The sequence below is a fragment of the Onychostruthus taczanowskii genome, unplaced genomic scaffold, assembly GCF_017590055.1.
Source record: "Onychostruthus taczanowskii isolate IOZ18803 unplaced genomic scaffold, ASM1759005v1 scaffold99, whole genome shotgun sequence".
Taxonomy (NCBI): Eukaryota; Metazoa; Chordata; class Aves; order Passeriformes; family Passeridae; genus Onychostruthus; species Onychostruthus taczanowskii.
The window spans coordinates 297,062-316,548 of NW_024507990.1; the positions used below are offsets into that span (position 1 = coordinate 297,062).

The following is a 19,487-nucleotide window of genomic DNA, read 5'->3' on the forward strand; positions in this document are numbered from 1 at the left end:
GCTTCATTCTGTCCTGAATAGTTAAGGTGGATTTAAGGCAGACAGAGAAAAAGACCTTTTGCTTTCAGTCAGCTGGCAGGGGGAAAAAGTGTGAAAGAGGATGTGCCTGCAGTGCAGCTCTGACATCAGGGCCAGGTTTTGTTCCGTGGGTGGATTTCTGGGGAACCCAGACACCCAGAACAGAGAGAAGGTTCTGTCAGTGTCAGCTGCTGACACGTGTAGCTGCTGTGCAGCACAGAGCAGGCCTGCACTTGGGCAGGTCGGGGTGACCTGTGCCTGTGCTGTGTGATCACAAAGTGACTAAATCTGCTCTGGTTTAGGAAAACACAGACAGAAAGATCTCAGCCCTCCTCCTGAAACGAGGATTGGAGCTCCTGACAGTGGGGTCTGCTGTTTGCTCATGCAGAAGCAAACAGCCCTACTGCAGTTCAGCTCCTTTCCACAGAGCAGCTTGGTGATGGGGGGACCCTTGGGAAGAAATTGCAGTGCAGACAGATCGCAAAAATTCAGCCTTCCGTGTCAGTGTTCTGTGTTGTTCTCTGTGAACAGGACAGGATTTGTACCAGCTTTGTGAATTCAGTACTGCTTGTTATTAATGAATTGATACAAACTGAGAAAGCTGTGATTCACATAACAGAAAATGGTGAAGTAGCAGCAGTGCTTTGAGTTCTGCAAACTGAGCAACCATCAGGCTGGTGAAAAGTGCTGCTGGCCTGATGGAAATTCACCTGGCTGCTCTCCCATTCTGCAGGCGTGGGGTGTGTTAGGAGATGGCAGTCCATGGGTAATTCCAGCCAGCAGGGCCCTCAGGATCCCAAAGCCATTGTTAGCAAAGCAGGCACAACATTTCTGCTGCCAGCAGAGCCAAGGGATAAAAACAAGCTGAGAATCAGGGAGTCATAACTGCCTCTCTGATGCTCCACATTTTCTGTGCCAAACATATGTTGGTATAGAAGAAAGTCTGATTCTAAATACCAAAGTGTGGGCAAGATTTAACTAAAGTTTTCTGTAAAAGAAACCAAAGCTCTAAACTGTTGCTATATTTTACTGCATCTGCTGTGCATATGAGGTTGTGTAAATGGACTAAACCAGGATGGAATGAAGTTGTAGCTGCCTATAAGAAGTGCTGATACAATCCTAAGGGTAAAACTAACTTTGCAGGTAGCAGGTATCATAGTCTGTTAGGAAGCATTCACAAAATAGTTCTACAGTTGAAGACCTGGTGACTCAAATGTGCAAACCCAAAAGTTTCAATTTCAGCTTTACTGCTGGATGTTTGTTAGCAGGCTGGCTGGTTTTTGGCTGAAGTGTAAAAATGTCTAATGTCTTCTGAATTCACAGAATGCTTTGGGTTGGAAGGGACCTAAAGTTCATCCCCCTGCCATGGGCAGAAACACCTTCCACCAGACCAGGCTGCTCCAAGCCTCATCCAGCCTGCCCTTGAACACATCTGGGGACTGGGCAGCCACAGATTCTCTGGGCAGTTATTTTAATTAATAAGTAATGGCAAGCTTCAGTACTGTAAAAAACCCAAACAACACAAGCCTTTCCTCAACAAACCACGGCGAGGTTGTGGAGCTGTTACGGTGACACGTTTGTGGTGCATATGTTGGTAAATAAGCACGAATACATTTTAGCACCCTCTTCGCAGTTTATAGCCAAGCGTGTTCAGCTGTTTACTTTTCGGTTTTGACAGTGCCTGGTCCCTGTAACAATGAGTGTTTGGATCAGGTGTAATATTTTCGTTCAGATGCTGTATGTGTTGGGCTGTGTAGCATTAATGCCACGTTTCTTTGGTAGCCGGTGCCGTTCTGAAGCCAAACGCACGCTTGGGTTCTCACTCAGCGTCTGTTGCTGCTGGCCGTGCCCTCGGAGCAGCTCTGGGCCGAGCTGTGTGCGCGGGCACGCGGGCACAGGGACACACGGACACGCGGGCACACGGACACGCGGGCACACGGACAGACGGGCACGCGGACACACGGGCACGCGGACACACGGGCACACGGGCACGCGGACACGCGGGCACACAGACACGCGGGCACACGGACACACGGGCACGCGGGCACACGGGCACGGGGACACACGGACACGCGGACACACGGACAGACGGGCACGCGGGCACACGGGCACAGGGACACGCGGACACACGGACAGACGGGCACGCGGGCACGGCCTGCCCCGCCCCGGGCACTGCAAACACTCCGCTGAGTTGCCATGGATGTTACAAACTCTGGCAAGGCGGAGTTACCTTTGTGCTTAACGTGACCCCCGCGAGGCTGTCAGGTCAAACTTACAGTTTTATTTTTATTATTTCTTAATAATGCGGTATTTTGAGGCTGAATTTGAGCAGTTACCCGGCCCTCTCCTGGTGGTTCTTGCTCACCCTCTAGCACTATTCGTCTACTTGTATTTATTCCGTTCTCGATTCTTCCCCCTCTCCCCCCGCTCCCGGTGCCGTTCCTGAGGGCGCTGCTGGCGGACGGCAGGTGCGGAGCCCGGCTCCCCGAGAGGGAGGGAAGGGGGTGCGGGGAGCCACGGCCGGCAGGTGCGGCGGTCCCGGAGCCGGCTCCGTCCCTCCCCTCCGCCCTTCTCCTCCCCTCACAGCCGGCGGGCGGGAGGTGCTGCCGGGGCAGCTCCGCCCCGCTCCCCGCGCGCCGCTCCGCGCCGCGTTTTCCGGGCCGCGCCCCTGCGCTCGTGCGCCGACACTCGGACGTGCGGGGCCGGCGCCGCTCGCCATTGGCCGCGCCGCCGTAGCCCCATGGGCGTGCGGGCCGCGCATTGGCCCCGCGCGCTGTCAATCAGCGCGTGGCTGCGTCAGGGCCGGGTGCGCGGCCCCGTTCCCTGCTGTGTGCGGGGCCGGCGCGGGGCCGGTGCGGGCGGGGCCGCGCCTCGCTCGTCCCTCGCTAAGATGGCGGCGGCGGCGGCGGCGGCCGTGGCGCGGCTCGAGGGCCGGGAGTTCGAGTACCTCATGAAGAAGCGCTCGGTGACCATCGGCCGCAACTCGTCGCAGGGCTCGGTGGACGTGAGCATGGGCCACTCCAGCTTCATCTCCCGCCGCCACCTCGAGATCTTCACCGCCGCGCCCCCGCCGCCGCCGGCCGGCGCGGACGGGCCGCCGCCCCCGCCGCAGGGGGACCCGGCGGGCGGAGCGGGGGGCGACTTCTACCTGCGCTGCCTGGGCAAGAACGGCGTGTTCGTGGACGGCGTGTTCCAGCGGCGCGGGGCGCCGCCGCTGCAGCTGCCGCGAGTGTGAGTACGCGGGGCCGGCGCCGCGGGGCCGCCGGAGGCCGCGGGTGCACATGGCGTGTGACAGGCGAGAGCGGCCGCGTCCTGCCCGCGCCGCCGCCGGCACCGCCCGGCACCGCCGCCGTGCCCTCCGCCGCGTCCTTCCCCCGAGCAGCAGCGGGTGCACCCCGCGTGCCGCTCGCGGCTGTCAGCGGCACCGGCCGGGCGGGTCTGCCCCGCTCCGGGCTGCCTGCGCTGAGCGCCGGCGCTGGGCGAGTCCTGCAGCCCCCTCGGTGCTTTGGCAGAACCGGGGGGCTGTTCTGGTTTTGGTGGGAGTTTCTGCTGCTTTGCCTGATTTCAACGTTTATTTTTATGGCTAAACTGAATCATCCACGTGAAATGCTTCTGCTGGCCTGAGCGTTTTCAAATGTTTTCGTTACGTGACAACAAATGTATTAAGAGGTTTTAAACGGTAATACATTCCTTTGCCATTACCAAACATTAACTGTCTGTGCAAAATGATTTTCTAGGGCAATACGTGAGGCCTGCCCCCGACATTTAAGGCTGTGTTGAACTGTAAATAAGATCTGTGCTCTGAGCAGTCACATGTAGGAAAAGTGAAAGTGTTTTGGTTTAGTGTATTTTAGCTGCCTTGACTAAGAAATACCTCAAACGTTACGAGTGCTGTACCTTTATAAAGCACATGCCATCAGTGACACAGCCTTAATGCCCTATGAGCTTTTAAACTGTGCTTAGGGCGTTGATGGTGTGTATTTTCTGCTCTGTCGGCCTAATGTTAGTTTTGTCACCTGGTTTCTCTGTGAAAATCAAATTGTCTTACCTTGCTGCTTTCTAGGAAATGCTCATTCTGAAGAGCTTTAACAGTGCCAGTGTGTAGTCCTGAATATAGTCGGAGGACTTGTTTGACCTTTAACTGTCAGTTCTATTTTTGCTTTCTGCTTTTAATATTAATAATTATCTGGCATGTGGTTAATCTGTATTTTAATCTAACACGTTTATGAAGTGTAGATCAAATACTTTTTTTCTTTGTAAGCACTGTGGTATAATATACTATTTGTAAGCACAATTGCATGATCTGTGTTGATTTCAAACAGTCCAGAATTAGTTGGAGTAATTGAGTCAGTAACATTCTTTTAAATGCTTAAGACCTGAGGAAAAAAGAAGTACTTCTTCATGCTGTCCACTGATTTGGAAGTTATTCCAGTTCTTTCCATCAGTGTCACTTTTCAAGTGGAGAGAAGATTCAGAAGGAATTTTTGTCTCACTTTTTTATTGAACAGTGATGAAAAGTTGTGTGTAGTTAAAGTTTCTTCAGCGGGGCTGTGGGTGGTGGTGCAGGAGCTGGCATTTGCTCGGAGGTGACAGCATTCCTTGGGCTGTGCACACACAGCCCGCAGTTCCCAGAGCTGCTGGCAGTGGCTGTCTCCTGGGCACAAGCTGGAGGTGTAGGCCAGTAAATAAAAGGTGTCCCTGGCTGCAGGGGGTGAGCATCACCTTGGGGAGCAGGGAGAGTACAGCCCCAGAGTTACACTGGTCATTAAGAGCAACTGCTACTTCATTATTAAAAATAAACCTGTTTCAAAAGCACAAGTCTGACTGGGATGGAATGGGGAAATAGTAGTTTCGTTATTTGCAAAGCTTTTTTGTTTGAACAGTAGTCTTCAGGCAAGTTCAAGGTCCTGTCTCCTTTTAGGAAGTCTTTACTGTGGCTTGCTGGTGACTAATATTGTTTGTAGTCCTGTTCTTGAAGTTTGTTGTAGATTTAATTGGTCACACTGAAGTTGGTCTCCTGGATTTTAAGTCAAATTTACTTCAGTATAATGTAAACATTAATTAACGGTTGAAGTGTGATGGGAAAGAAAGTAGTTTTGGTGTGAGCTCAAGATTGATGATTGCCAGCCTCCAGCTCAAGTAATCACCAGATCTATTTTTGTTGTTCTTTAATCCTACTCTGTTGCCAGTAATAAATATACTTTGCCTGTGACTACACAATCATTGGAAATTTTAATGGCAGGTGAAGTTTCAAAAATTCAGGGTGGCCTGTTCCTTCTGTTTGTTTTTAAGTGATCCTGGAAACCAAGAATGGGGGGTCCATCTCTGTTTTGTCTGATGAAGTCTTTGTAAGTCTGTGACTTACAAAGGTGCCAAGTGCAATACTCTTACAGACTTGAAATGTCTTACTTGCTTGTCAGTAGTAACTGTATGTAGTTTCAGTGTCCTTTGCCTTTTTTTGTTTCAGCACAATGTTTAAATTTGACTGCATTAATAATGGCACTGAACTCCTTGTTTTTGGAAGGAAAAACCAGAAATACGCCTTGGTAGTCTCCTGCAAAACACACATTTTAAACATCTGGGGAAATTAAATTATTAATGTTAGAGTATACACTTACCTGTAGTAAAGGCATCTTTTTTCTGCAGATAGAAATGTCATGAAACATGGAATTACTGTGCCTTAAGAGAAGTGTTCTGGTTTCTATTTTTAATGCCTCCCTGGAAGCCTCTCTGGCAATTCAAATGTTGAAGTTACCAAGCAGGAGGTAATAGCAGTGGGAAGTGTGTTTTTGTTTTTGCAGTTCTTGACAGACTCCCATCCCTACTTGTGTATGTACAAACCAGCTGTCGTCTTGTGAGATGAAGCAAGTGGGGGTGGGGAGAAAAGAGCCATTTTTGAGTGTGTCCAGCAAGGAGCTCTCCTGTCAATGTCATGGCACACGTGGGATGAAAGAGGTTGCAGAGACACCCAGATCAAAGCAAGAAATTAATATTTCTACAACTGCCTTTGAGGTGCACAGACTGTCCCTCTGCAGTTCCTAAAGTTAGTGGTGTTTAACTGCTTACACTTGCTGCCTGTGGAATTTCCCCTGCCTTCAGTGAAAACATTGATTGGATATATTGCTAGGTAAATCATAACATCAATATTTGCTTTTGAGCTACTTGGCTGGAAAAATACCTTTTGTGTTGGGCAGAGCACACAAAGCTGTTGTGTACAGCTTTTGGAGAGGCAGGATTCCAGACAGATGTAACTGATACAGCTGCAAAAACAGACAGACTTCTGGGTACAACTTTGCTTTGAAGGAGTGCTTTTGTTTTGGTTTGATTTTTGGGTTTCTGGGATGTCCTTGTGTATTGGCCTTTGAATTCACAGAACTCGGGACGTCTTGGACTTCACTGTTCTGAGGCAGTCTTACTCATTTTGACAAACCCATAGATTTTGTATTTTAGTCATTACTTTTGGTTTTGCTTTTGTGGAAGTAAATTGTGATTCATAAACAAGATACCATGAGCATAGGAACAGCATTTTTAAGTCAGATCACAGATGCATTTAGTCCATGACCTGCCTTCAGCAGTGGTCAGTAGCAGATGCCCAGGAAGGAGCATAAAAATTGATTGATACAAATGGTTGTGTTTTGCTTGGTTATTCTTTTGGATCCAAAGTCAGAGTTCAATTCTTTTTGAGTTAAAATAATTTCACTATTTGCATTTTTTCTCTCTCTTTTTTTTAGTAGTTGAGTTTGGGTAAACTTCCTCTATCCACAGTGTCTTTGGATAGTGAATTCTGCAAAGTAATTGGAGCCCATGTTGGGAAAAATACCTCTTTTTGCTGAGTTTTTGGAACTTGATGCCTGGTAATTTCATTTGATCCAGCTGAAGCTCTTTTATAGTAAAAACCAGTAAATAACTCTCCTGTTCTGTCATTCATTCTGCAGACTTCTTTGCATTACTCAGTGTGGGTGCTCTTACAGTAAATGACATCAAGTACGTTTTACTTTGGCTTAACATTTACTGACTAATCCTAAATTAAACCTGTGTAGCTGAAAACTAAAATTTAGTTTGTTTGTATTCCTCTGATTTTCCTCCTGGAAATACAGAGGGCCTGAATCAATAATTTTACCTTGGTCTTGTAGTCTGGAGCTACAAGCTGGGGTTATTGCTGCCTTCAAGCAGTGGAAGTTCTGCTGATGAAAGCTGGTCGATTCTGAACAAGGATCAAGTGTATCTATTCCCTGACTCAATTCTTTGGAAAAGTTTATTATGTTCAGTGTTACTTGCCCAGGAAATAGATTGTAAAGAGCCTCAAATAGATCAGTGCACTTTTTTTCTGTCATCTAATTGCAGTTACTTAAATGGTGTGCAAAGCTGTGGTGTCTGTGTGGTTGGAGCTGTGACTGGACATGTGCTCCATGGAAATTTCTCCCTGGGAACATCTGCAGTTTGGCCTTACAGTGCAGGTGAAAGGATCATGACATTTCCTTGGGTAGTGTTCCACAGTAGCTAGGGAAGAGCGTGCATTGCTTGGATTGGGTTATGATTTATGTTCTAAAGGTTTTTTTGGAATAGAACTGTTGGATAGTTGGAGCAATCAAACAAACGCTTCAAGGAATTGGTGTTAATGTATCAGTCTGTATGAGGGTGCTGTGAGTCCCTCAGGCCCCGTGGGCACCTGCTCTCTCCCTTCCTTGACACCACTTCTGACAGAGGCTCCTCAGGGCGACAGCTGCCGGCAAGCCGGGGAGACCTTGGGATTGATTGGTGTGCAGAGGTGTGTTTGGAGCTCCATACCAGCTGTACTAAAACACAGTTACAAATTACCTCAGAGCATGCAGTGAAATGAAGGAGCATTGGGCTTCTGGGACTTGACAGACTCAGACTCCAGAAACTTTTATTTACCGGTCCTGTGCCATAGTGACTGATAAGGTCAACGGGGCTGTGTTTATAGGTGGCTTTTTGGCTGCTTCAAAGAAGGATTGCAAATGTCAAGCTCAGTAGAAGCAGTGTTCTCACTTCAGCAGATCTGATTGAAAAGGAGCGTGGGAGGAAGGTAGAGCACATATGATTTGAAATGAGAATAGAGATGAGCGGGAAGTTTCTATAGTAATAATTTGTGTTACACTTGTTTCTGTCATCTCTTTTTTTTCATATTTGCCTCTCAGTTACACACACCTTCCGAGTGATTTTTTTTTTTTTTTTTTTTGTTAATAAAGCAGTGTTGCAAATTGTCAGTCACCAGTCAGGTAATTGAGGTAAAGCTTAAACAGTTTATATTTGGTTTCTGTTGGTATGATTGGTATTTGTATGAAACATCCTTACCCAGTTCTACTGATCCTACAAATGTTCTTGCATCTGTACTTAGCTACAGGAGGAAGTGGATTCTTTGTGTAGTTCTGTGAAATACTACGAACTGGAAAATCATCTTTGTAGTCTGTATATTTCCTGTGAATTTCTATGACAAAAGCAAGATTATTGTCATTTTGGTTTACACGTGCAAAGTGAGTATTAAAACTGTCTGTTCCAAGAATCTGCAGTTGAAAGAGTTTTGAGATTCTTACTTCAGTTATAATAATGAGGTAGGAGATATGCAAATTAAATAATTCTTTGCATTGATTAAATCAGAATACCAAGGTGCCATATTTGAGTAGGACGATACACTTAATCAATAGCAGAAGTAGTAAGTTAAATGAGCTAATAAAGAAAATAAGTTAGTCTTTCACCCTGTCTTTCAAGATAAATGTGTATTATTAATTTGCTTATAATTAGGTAAGGGCACTTAAAAATATAATTCCTTCTTGAAGGAAGATGTGTTTTAGAGAATAATTCTGCTGTGGAGGAGTTCTGCTGCTGTTGGGTTTTTCTTTCTTTTTTCAGCATGTACAATTGTCATGGACAAAGCAAAAGGTTATTTACAGTCATGCCTGAGCTCTTCAAAATAGGATTATGCTTCTCATTTGCTGTGTTTTTCAGTAAATGCAGCAACTCTTCAAGACATCTCAAGTCCCATTAACTCATATAAAATTATGTAAAACACAAGGAAAAATATAATTTCATAGTAAACCATGTATTTGTCATGTGGTGTGAGGCCATGGCTTTTGCAGTTGGAAGGAGTTTTCACAACAGCTCACTAATAAGCTGCTGTCTGTGCTGAAATCCTGGGAAGGTGGTGGGTTTATCTGCTGCCTTGCTTGTTTTCATGATAAAAAGTTGATGTGTAGTGACATTTGTTTCCTGCGACTTCCTGCCTTTAAGGAGTTTTTTGACCTAGATAAAGCAGTCGGAGGGGAGGAACCATATTTATTCTGCAGCTATTCCACTTTGGGAGGTATAGGGAATAAATGTTCCATTCTCCAGTTAAGATTCCCTCACTGCTGTTTGATCACCGAGGGGAGCTGAGGCTTCAGTGAGTTAAACTCAGTGCTTGCAGAGCTGGTGCAGATTTTTTGACACATCATTTTTTGTAGGGCATGAGAAGGTCTGTGCATGGTTGGAATCTGTTTTTTCACAGTGAATGTGTGACTCTGCTGCAGCCCCTGCACGTGCTGCTCTGTCCTCTCAGGTATTGCCAAGCAGAACCTTGGACAAAGCATGGTCTGTGTGTGCTGGAGTACTGGTGGGAGGAAAATTTTCAGTATTCAAAATTTCAGAGTGACTTAATAAATATTAATATGAAAACAACACCTTTTTGTTTGCCTGTGTGCACCAAATGAAATGAAAACCATGAGGAGATTGGCAGGCGGTTCTGTCCGTGCTGATCCAAACATTCCTGTTGACCTCAGCAAGGAAGCTCCTGTGGACAAGGATGTGCATGGAATTGAGTTTGGAGAGCCAGAGCAGTAAAGTAAAAATGCCAGAGTCCTGTCATTATCAGGGTGTTGTGAAGTGGAACAAAATTAGTATAAAGTTGACTGGAATTAATTTTAATTCAGTGCTGGTTTAAGGCTTAACTTTAAGAATTACAGAAGGAGGCTCCTGCCAAAGCCTTGCTGAAAGCAGAAGTGACTTCAGTGTTGGATCAGACTGCTCAGCCCCTTGTCCATTTGGGTTCTCTGGGGATGAGGATGGTTGTAACTGTATAAAGTGCTTCAGGTAACTACAATCCCATATTGAAAAAATGTCTGTATTCCCAGCAGCAGAACTTATGGAATGCACAGGCTGGTTCGAATAAAGTGCAGCTTAGTGCTAAGTTGTGATTAGAAATACCTGATCACTACTGGATTTTTTTTGTGATCTGCAATAAATGCAATTACTGATAAATATTTACAGTGTGGTGAACACTGTCCTCACAAATAATGAGGACAAAAAATAGAATTAATCAATTTAAAACAGCCCAAAACTATGACATCTGGAAAAGTACAGAGGGCAGAACTATAGGGTGGAAAACTGTTCTGAAAAGTAGCAGTAGAGTGAAAGCCATGACTGCAGAGGGATCCTGAGATGCCTGTTCTGAGATGATGTGTCCAGGCACTGATGTGATGACTGGAAACTGGGGAGTGGCAGCCAGTGCTGGAGCTTCACATCCTTCTGGAATCAAATCTGTGTTAAAGGTTCCTGCAGAACTGCAAGGATTTCAGTGGAGGGTTGCTAAGAAGAATTGAAGGCTGGGAGGAGTCCCAAAGAGTGGGGGACAAAAGGGGTTCAGTGTGTTTGTTTTGTTCAGGAGTGCGGGGTGCCTGGGTTGGTGCAGCTCGGTTTTTATGGGGCTGAATGAGAGTACTAAAGGCTTCTAATGGGTCACACACAGGTGTGAAAGCAGAGGCTGTAAACTAAATTGTCAAGGTTTGAAGGAAGCTGTGTTGCTTTCAAGAGTGCTGGGGTATCTATCTCACCATCTTCCTCTGATAAACAAAAAAATAACCCTGGTGCAGAGGTGCAGAGCAGGTAGGGCTGCGTGACATGTCATGGCTTGGGGTTACAGGAGGTGAAGCTGAAGCTCCTTTACTTCCTCTGCAAGTCTTTTTTAATAAACTCTCATGGGATTATAGCAAGAGACCATTTTATTGTGTGTTTTAACAAAGAGTCAATATTTGTCTTGGTTTCAAATTAAAATTACTTCTAAAGCATCGAACATCCAGTTGGATTTTTGTTTATTTCCACTTGCCAGTAGTGTTCTCACACTGATGTTGTTGCTTTTGTTCACTGTGTCATACTCTTCGTGTTGAAGGACACAGTACAGTTGCAGAGATAATTTTTGTGTAATAGAAAGGGATTCTGTGAAAAATGTTGTTCTTTGAGTAAGTCTTAGGTACAGCTCATGGGGTATAAGCCACTTAATTCTTGTATTGGTAAGAAATCAGGCTAGTGTATAATGGAAGAGGTCTTTGCATCTTCTGGTGAACTTGAATTCAAGTTTTTTGATTACTTAAAGGAAGATTAAATGTATGGTTCTGCTTCAGAAATGCTGTGGATGATATAATTCATTGATAGAAGTTCTTTTTAAATTTTGATTTTCACTGATGTGTTTCAGTATGGGAGCAGGTATTTTCACTGCCCTTTTCCTTCTCTTTTCCCTGTCACAACTGGGAAAAAAAGTAGTTTTAACTTCCTTTGAATTATCAGTTTCTTCAAAAAGCTGTAGCTGAAATGTTCTTGTCTTAGCACAGTGTACAATACATGTTTCACTACTGTAAGGTAAAAGTCTGATTGTTCACGAGGATATAAACATAGCTAGCTTTTGTTTGTTTGTTTTGATGTTCTCTTTGTTGTTTTTTAAGACAGAATACAGGAAAAAATTCATTTATCACTTTGTATTGTCCTCTGGACATATTTGGGTGTTCTAGGCAGAATATAACTTGAGCAGACAAGGCCTAGACATGTAGCTTATACACTTCTGTAGTATTATACAGATATATATAATACATATATGTACAATGCAATTATATATATACACAATTCAATTATATATGCAATTATGTATAATTTTATATTATACCATTATATATATTATTGTATATATTTCTGGTGGTTACAGTCAGTGCAGTAAACACACAAAGGAACTAGTTGGGAAGGATAAATGATGGCAGCTGGCTCTTACAGAAAAGAATTTCCCTCCTTGGGTGATTCTGCAACCTTCTGACCTTTCTAGGCAGGTGAAGAAGGCCTGCAGAGCAATGAAGGGGACAGAGAAATAAAATTTTAAAATGAGTAAGGCCTAGAGAAGGGTGAATTTATTCACATGAAATTGTCCGATAAGTTTAAATTTGAATCAGAGCAAACTGATTATTTAAGTAAGTAAAAATCATGGTAAAGAGGATAAATGCTCTCAGGTGCCCAGTGGGATTGTTGGGGTGCCACAGCAGGACCAGGAGTTGCACTCTGATCTGTGTGGGTCCCTTCCAACTCGGGATATTGTGATTGATTTCAGCATCATACCCCACAGAGATGGGAAAAATGGGAGAGGGGAATTCAGTTTATGCATGGGAGAGATGAGGACACAGGCCCAAGGTGTTCTGCTTGAGAACATGGGCAGCATATTCTGGGGTTTGTAGTTGTGTGAAGAGAAGTGAAAGGGAGGCTTGGGGAAACAGGGGAATTCAGTTTATACATGGGAGAGATGAGAACATGGGCAGCATATTCTGGGGTTTGTAGTTGTGTGAAGAGAAGTGAAAGGGTATGCTGGGAGGCTTGGGGAAAGATGGAAGATTAAGATCATCTCAAGTTTAAGGGCTGAGCCTGAGAAGCAATACAATTGTTATTAGAAATATAATTGCTAGCCTCATATGGTATAAGGAGTCTCAGACGAGTATTTAATTGGGGAAAAGTCATTCAGAAGGGTCTGGGGTCTCACATTTTGGGAACATGGGCTGTGCTTTGGTGAACATCTGAGCTAATCCCAGGTTTCACTGCTGCTGCAGTGGAGCTCAGGAGGGAAGCCCTGTTTTCTGCAGTGCTCCTGATGCAGGTTGGGCTGGCCTTGGAGCTCATCAGATGTTCAGATGCTGCTGCTCTCTGCTTTTTTTGCTATTTTTGGGTGCTTTGCTGTTGCATTGAAGTGGCTCACAGAGAGGCCTGGCAGGCAGTGGAGTACATGGTGGGCCTGCACAGACTTTGGGCAGCAGTCAGCTGGCTGGGACTTGTGGAATTGTACAGTAAGGAGTTGCAGTTAGAGGAGCTGTTTATGCTATATGAAATAAGAATGGAAAGGAAAAGAAAGATCTGAAACAGTGGAAGACCAAAACTAATTTTGGTGTACTAAAAAAGCACTTGCAATGTAATGTAAAAATCTTTCAATCCTAGAAGTTCTTGTGACAGCATGCCTTTTGGCAAAGGGGTATGTTAAATTTAAAAAAAATTTTGAAAAGGTTAACCTTAAGTAGACAGGATGCTGACATAATTTGATGGTATCATACCTTTGTAAAAAAATTTGAAAAGGTTAACCTTAAGTAGGATGCTGACATAATTTGATGGTATCATACCTTTGGTTAATCTGTGCTTTCTGGCTCTCTGTTTTTATCTCTCTGTAAATGTGAACACACAGAGAAAACATGAGAGAAAAAGGGGGTATGGGTTCCTTGGCTGTGGATCATGTAGCAGAGGACAGAGTTCATGTATGGTGTACATTCCATAAACTAAATCAGCCTGGCTCCTGCCTAGATCCAGGCTTTGCTCCACGTGTCACTAGTCCAGTTGGTGGTGTGTTGTGCAGTAGTGGAGTCACAAGCTCTAGGGAAAATTGAACATTAAGGATATAGTGCAGGTAAATGGTATTTAAAAAAAATTATATATGGTTTTTGTTTGTAGTGTGTGGGTTCCAAAAAAAGCCCTTTTATCTCAAAGACTTCTCTGTCTGTAAGGCAGGCAGGTGAGGTGTTAGAGTTTGTGCAGCATTCTGTATGGACTGCCTGAAAGGAAAGCATTGTTTTGAAGATATTTGTAAAAACTTCACTGGCTTTTACATGTCTTCAGTGCAGGAGCTGCATATATGAGTAGTGCTTTTCAGAAAATACATAAATGTGCTGAAGTTGACAGTGCAGGTAGTTCACATGTGATTTGGTTTTCCTGTGGTGCTTTTTGAGGGCCTCAGCTTGACAGGTTGTAGAAACATCTCAAACAAAGGTGTGATTTGGAGAGAGCTTTTGCTTCTTTATGCAGGACAGCAAATCCAGAGTGCCCAAGGGAAAATCTTAATAATTCCGTGGAGTTGATCCAGCCTTCCAAAACTATTTGGAAGTAGCTGTGCATGGGCTTCCTGCTGTGATGGAGCTGAGTGCTCACCTTCTCTCTGAGCTTCTCCCAGGGGTGCTGAGGTGCAGCATTCAGGAAAACCATCCCTGGCAGGAGCAGCAGATGATAACAAATACCACCCTTCATTTCTGTGCAGTGTTTGGTGGACTTGGATGCTGACAGAGGTTGGTAGGAGGGAGTTACTTAAACGATCATCAATTAAAACCCTGTTTATCACTTCCACAGATGAAAGCAGTAAATAATGCATTGAGCAAAGAGGCGTTCAAGGAAGTGAGTTGTTTTCTTTCCTGAGGTGTGTGGATGTCCTGGGTGTGGCTGGGTTGGGCTCACATAAGGGTCTAGAGGTGCTTCTGTCTGATCTGCCTGACATGATCATCACTTGAAACACTTATTTTGGAGAAACCAGCCAAAGCACTTGTGTGGTCTGACCCAGGAGGTTTTTTATCAGGTAGAGGGGGTTGGTGGTTTGCTCCTCTCTGCCCTTTCATATTAGTGAACATTTTTGCCTTTAGTAGCATTAGGGGCTGCAAGGCAAACACTGACTTTGTGTTCAGATGCTGTGAAAATCCTGCTTTGAAGAGGGTGCAATATATTCTGAAATAACTTCATTAAAATTACTAGATTGGGTGGTGAGATTCTCATGGAATGATGAAATGCATCCTCATGCAGCCCTGCTCTCAATGATACCATCAAGATCCTGGCACCACCTTTGCAGCTGCAAATGCAGCAGTTTGAGGTGGTTCCCCTCTGCTGGGAGTGCAGGTTCTGAAATGAATGCAGGGCTGAAGTCTCAGTGGAGGGTGAGCTCTACAGTTTGTGGTTGGGTAGGGTATTATTCAGCTTTCTAGATATTGATAATTGGCAGAGACACTTTGGACCTGGAAACCACAGTGTTTCAGTTAAAATGTCCACGTGACGGGCGCGTGTGGCAACACCGGAAAGAGATGCAATAGGTAAAAACCACAGGAGAAATTCAGTTGTTTGTTTATCCTCTTAAATTGACCTTCAAGCCTTTGTTTTTAAAACCTTTTCCTGGTATTGGCCTGCCCATAAAGCTGAGAAACGCAACTAGTCTGTGAATATTCACCCTTTCTGTAACAAAACCTCATTAGAACTGAGATTCTGCCAGAATTCTGATAGAACTTTAAAAAATACTCTGTTTTCTTTATTTCTTCCTTTGTTTTGGTTTGGTGTTTTTTTGGGGTTTTTTTTGAGGTTTTTTTGGTAGCCTAAGATGCTGTTTTCTCGTATAGTAATTTTTCCTCAACTGCATCACAGGATATAGGGAATATTACCTCAGATAGAAAAAATTGGCACTAATTGTTAAACTTAAAAACTTCATTCACAGATGGGAGGAGAGCTCAGATCCTTCCACCTTTCTCTGTTTAAACATACAAGGTAAATTCAAAGCAACTCCTGATGAAGATTTTAAATTTCCTTCATGAATTTTGGCCTGTTGTGAATGGCTTTTGCTGTCTCCTGCAGTGCAGGCAGCCAGAGCACTCATCTGCCAGCACACCCTTGCACACAGATGTTGACTTTCCTGTCAGTAGTGAAATAGCCCTGCTTGTTTTATGGGGTGGTTATTCTGAGGTTGGAAGATTGTTGAGCCTGGAAGAGATCACTAACCCCAGCTTGCTACTTAGCTATAAATAAGTTTGGTCTGCTGTGGACTAGTAAGTACTCAAGATTCTTACGTGAGGTTATTCACTCTTATCTAGGGCTATCAGCAAACTGGGTGGTTTGAAGCCTTTAAAGAAAAGAAGCATGCAAGCCTTGCAAAAGAGTCAAGCATCTGAATATAAATAATTCAACCCCCAGCCAGAAGGATAAAATAAAAATCTAAAAAAAAAAATTTAAGTTTTGGGGTTGTGTTTTAAAGTTATTTTGGTTTAATAGTAGCTGAAGGAAAGATTATTTGTGTTTGTTTGTGTGTGTTCTTTGAGTTAGCTGCAGTGTTGCTGAAAAGTGTGGCACAAAATAATTGAGCTGCATCTGAAGAGCTGGAAAGCATAGTTACATGGAATACAAAATAACCACAGTGTGGGAGAGTGTGACTTAACTACAGGGAGAAGAAACTGAGGAAGGTGGTTTAATCAAAAATGTTGGTTGTAAAAATCAGGCTTTTCCACAGCTTTTGAAATGAAAAAAGAAAAATCTTGATGTGGAAATGAACCTGGGAGATGGCAGTGTAGGAATGTGTGATCCAGGTCTCTTGGTTTGGGAGGCTCGAGGAGGCAGGGTGTGTTTTGGTAATTCTCATAACACTCAGACTCTGATTCCATTCTTTTACTGAAAGGTGTTGGTGTGCCTCATCCCCAAGGAAACTCTTGTTTCTGCAACTTGTTCTTTTTGCAACAACCTTTGCTATTACAGCATTTGGTGGTTTTGTTGTTCTTCCAGTAAAATCCCTTATCTGGAAGGTCTGAGTAGTTTAGGGTTAATTACTCTCAGATGAATGTAGGTAAGGCCCAGGGGGGTTGGGAGCCTGCTGCAGTGACATTGCATTTCAGCTGGGACATCCCTGGGCTCTGCTTAGGGAAGCAAGCATTGCTTACTGGGTGTGTTTCACCAGCACAGTTTTGTCCTTCTTGTGCCTCTTGTGTTTTTATGGGAGCTGCTTGTTCCAGCTTTCCCCAGGAGATGTAAAGAAAGGAATATATACAACTGCCCTGTGTTTTCCTAGGGATGTTTTGTGGTAAATAAATTGCTGACTGAGAACATATTGACAGTGTCTGACACAGAGCAATGAACTGGACTTAGCGAGTTCTTCACTGAATGAGGGAGACTTTTATTTTTAAATCCAAAAGGTCCTTAGATACTTGTGATGGTTCACACCATCTTTAAGTCATTAGAATAACCCTCTTAAAGAGGTTCTAAAAGGAGACAGGATTTGACTTGTGCAGGTAATGATTAAATACAAAAATATAAAGGAAAGAGTGATCACTCTGGGTATTTAAAAGGAAAATACTACATGATAGGTAATAAAAAGGAAGTGAATGGATCCAATATTGGGTGCAGAAGGGGCTGATTTGGGCAGCAGAGGGGGAGATCCTTCCCCAAAGGATCCCTGTGGCAGCAGCAGCATTCTTGTACAGCTGTGGCTGGAGTGGGGAGGCAGAGCTGGCTGCTGCAGCCAGCAGGTGTTTGAAGTCACATATTTGAACTCCAGCTGAATCAGGTTTTTTCCTCCCCCATGTTTTGAAGTCTTGAAACATCACCATTGCCTTTCACTGTCACCTGGGCCAGGGGTGGCATCGTGCTGTGTGTTGCTGTGTTTGAGGTGCTGGGTGCACGCAGGAGCTGAGCACAGTTCAGAGGTGCTGAGCACTTTAAACGTGTGCCTGCATCCAGCACAGAGTGGCCTGGAGGAGCCACAGACACTACAGTAGTCATTTTATGTAATCTTGGATAAACTGAGCCTGCCTGCTGCTTCTAAAGGTTGCTTCACACTACCACTGGTTGTATTTAATATAAGCCTTGAAGTGAGTTAGTGCCAAGCAAAGCATTGTTTGGAGTATGGAGAAATAACCTGTGAGCCAAAATTAGCCCGTGTTCGTGTGGAGTGGTGTGTGTTTCGTCAGGGCTGCCCAGATCGTGTCGTCCCTGAAGGCAGCACATTTCAGCTCTGAGTGTTTCAGCTATTACAACATGGAACATGCTGGTGAGTGGTGCCAGTGACATACGCTGAACATATGACCAGCACATGCCCCCCCTTCAGCCTGGGCCATCAATTATTTACTGCTTGTTACAAGCTGTTTATTTCTGAGGGGTTCTCTCCCCTCTGTCAGTATCAAGCACTCAGCCTTTTGTTTCTTTTTTTTTTTTTAATCTTTTCCCTCTTGCTGTTGATTCTGTATTTCTAAAATTCTCTGCTGTGTTTCCCACCACCCCACCCCTATTTTGTTTGTGCTCATTCTCTTAGGATGCCATCCCAGGTAACTCCTGTGGTAAGGCCATTGAAACTGTGGAGACCAGTCTGATTATTTTCAACTTGTAATTGAGAGATAAAATGACCTTACACTTCATCTTTTGGGACTTGGTGTATATTCATTAGTTAGCTGTGATACCTCTTCTCTGTGTCCATTTTTCACTGTTATGTTTCACATCTGTGAAATGGCAGGGTTTTTCCCTCATCCCTTGTCATCTTTGGTTAGATAAATGATGTGAAGCAGACACTCCATAGGCCTTTTCTGATTTTAAACTGATTTTTGATGACAGCTCAAGTTCCCAGACTGCTTGTGACTCTTCATCTGTAGCAGCTCTGTGCTGTGGATTCTGGTACAAAATGAGTGAGCACCCACCCAGACTGATGGGCTGGCAGCTCTGGAGAGCAACAGTAGATAAAACTTTCATGTACATACAAACATACTGCATCTTGGCTGTGTGTTTCATAACATTTTAGGGAGTGTTGCCTCTTGGATGGGATCAGGCTTGACACAAAATTAATTGGACTTGGTGAGCTTTTCAGAATGAATCATCTCGTAGTTATTTGTGTACACTGTAGGTAACAGGCTTAGCATTGCATGCTTCTTTATATAGATTATTCTTTTAAATTCAGTTTTCTCCTGGAAGTGCATTGAGTTAAGGATACACTGTTACACAAGACTTTGCTTCTCATTTTAAGTGTGATGGTAAACTTGATTTTTCAAGCATTTGCAGAAATTAAAATTATTCCTCTCATGCTTCCTTTTTTTGGAAGCCTTTTTTTAACATTCACATTAGATCTCTACAGTAGCACAGGTTCATTTAAACACTTTCTCCTTGTTTTAACCATACTTTTCAATAAAATTCAGGCCCTGCAGACAGACTGTAACTAGCCCTTAGGTTTCTAAGTTAGTTCAAACAAACTCCTTGGGAGTTAGAGCTGAGATAACCACCCTGCCCTGTGCTGTCCTGTGTGAGAGCTCTGGTGTTCACATTGTGTGCTCAAGCCAGATTAGTTTACTGGTGGGCCTGAAAAACAATCCCTGGGAAGGGAAGGGGAGAGGCTTGGGATTAGTTTTCTGTCAAGTCAGGAGTGCAGCTTTTTCCATTACCAGATGGGAAGATATTAATATAAGGTTGATAACATCATTTTATTAGCATTTCATAGAATCAGAATTTTTTTAGTTGGAAATGATCTTCAAGGTCGTTGAGTCCCACCACTGACCCAGCACTGCCAAGGTCACCACTAACCCATGTCCCCAAGTGCCACAACCACATGTCATTTAAATCCCTCCGGGGATGGTGACTCCACCACTGCCCTGGGCAGCCTGTGCTGGGGACTGACCACCCTTTCTGTGAAG

The 19,487-nt window shown here is 44.2% G+C and overlaps 1 protein-coding gene across 2 annotated transcripts in view; it reads left to right on the top strand.

Moving 5' to 3' along the window:
- The first annotated feature begins 2,561 nt into the window (after nt 1-2,561).
- Nucleotides 2,562-19,487, top strand: part of FOXK2 (forkhead box K2) — a 46,403-nt gene continuing 29,477 nt past the window's right edge. For both annotated transcript variants that reach the window (XR_005954331.1, XM_041427324.1), the window contains exon 1: nt 2,562-3,249. Coding sequence is in view for 1 of the 2 variants with exons in the window: in XM_041427324.1 (XP_041283258.1) it covers nt 2,759-3,249 (491 nt within the window). In the remaining variant the exon portion in view is untranslated. The remainder of the gene's footprint in view (nt 3,250-19,487) is intronic.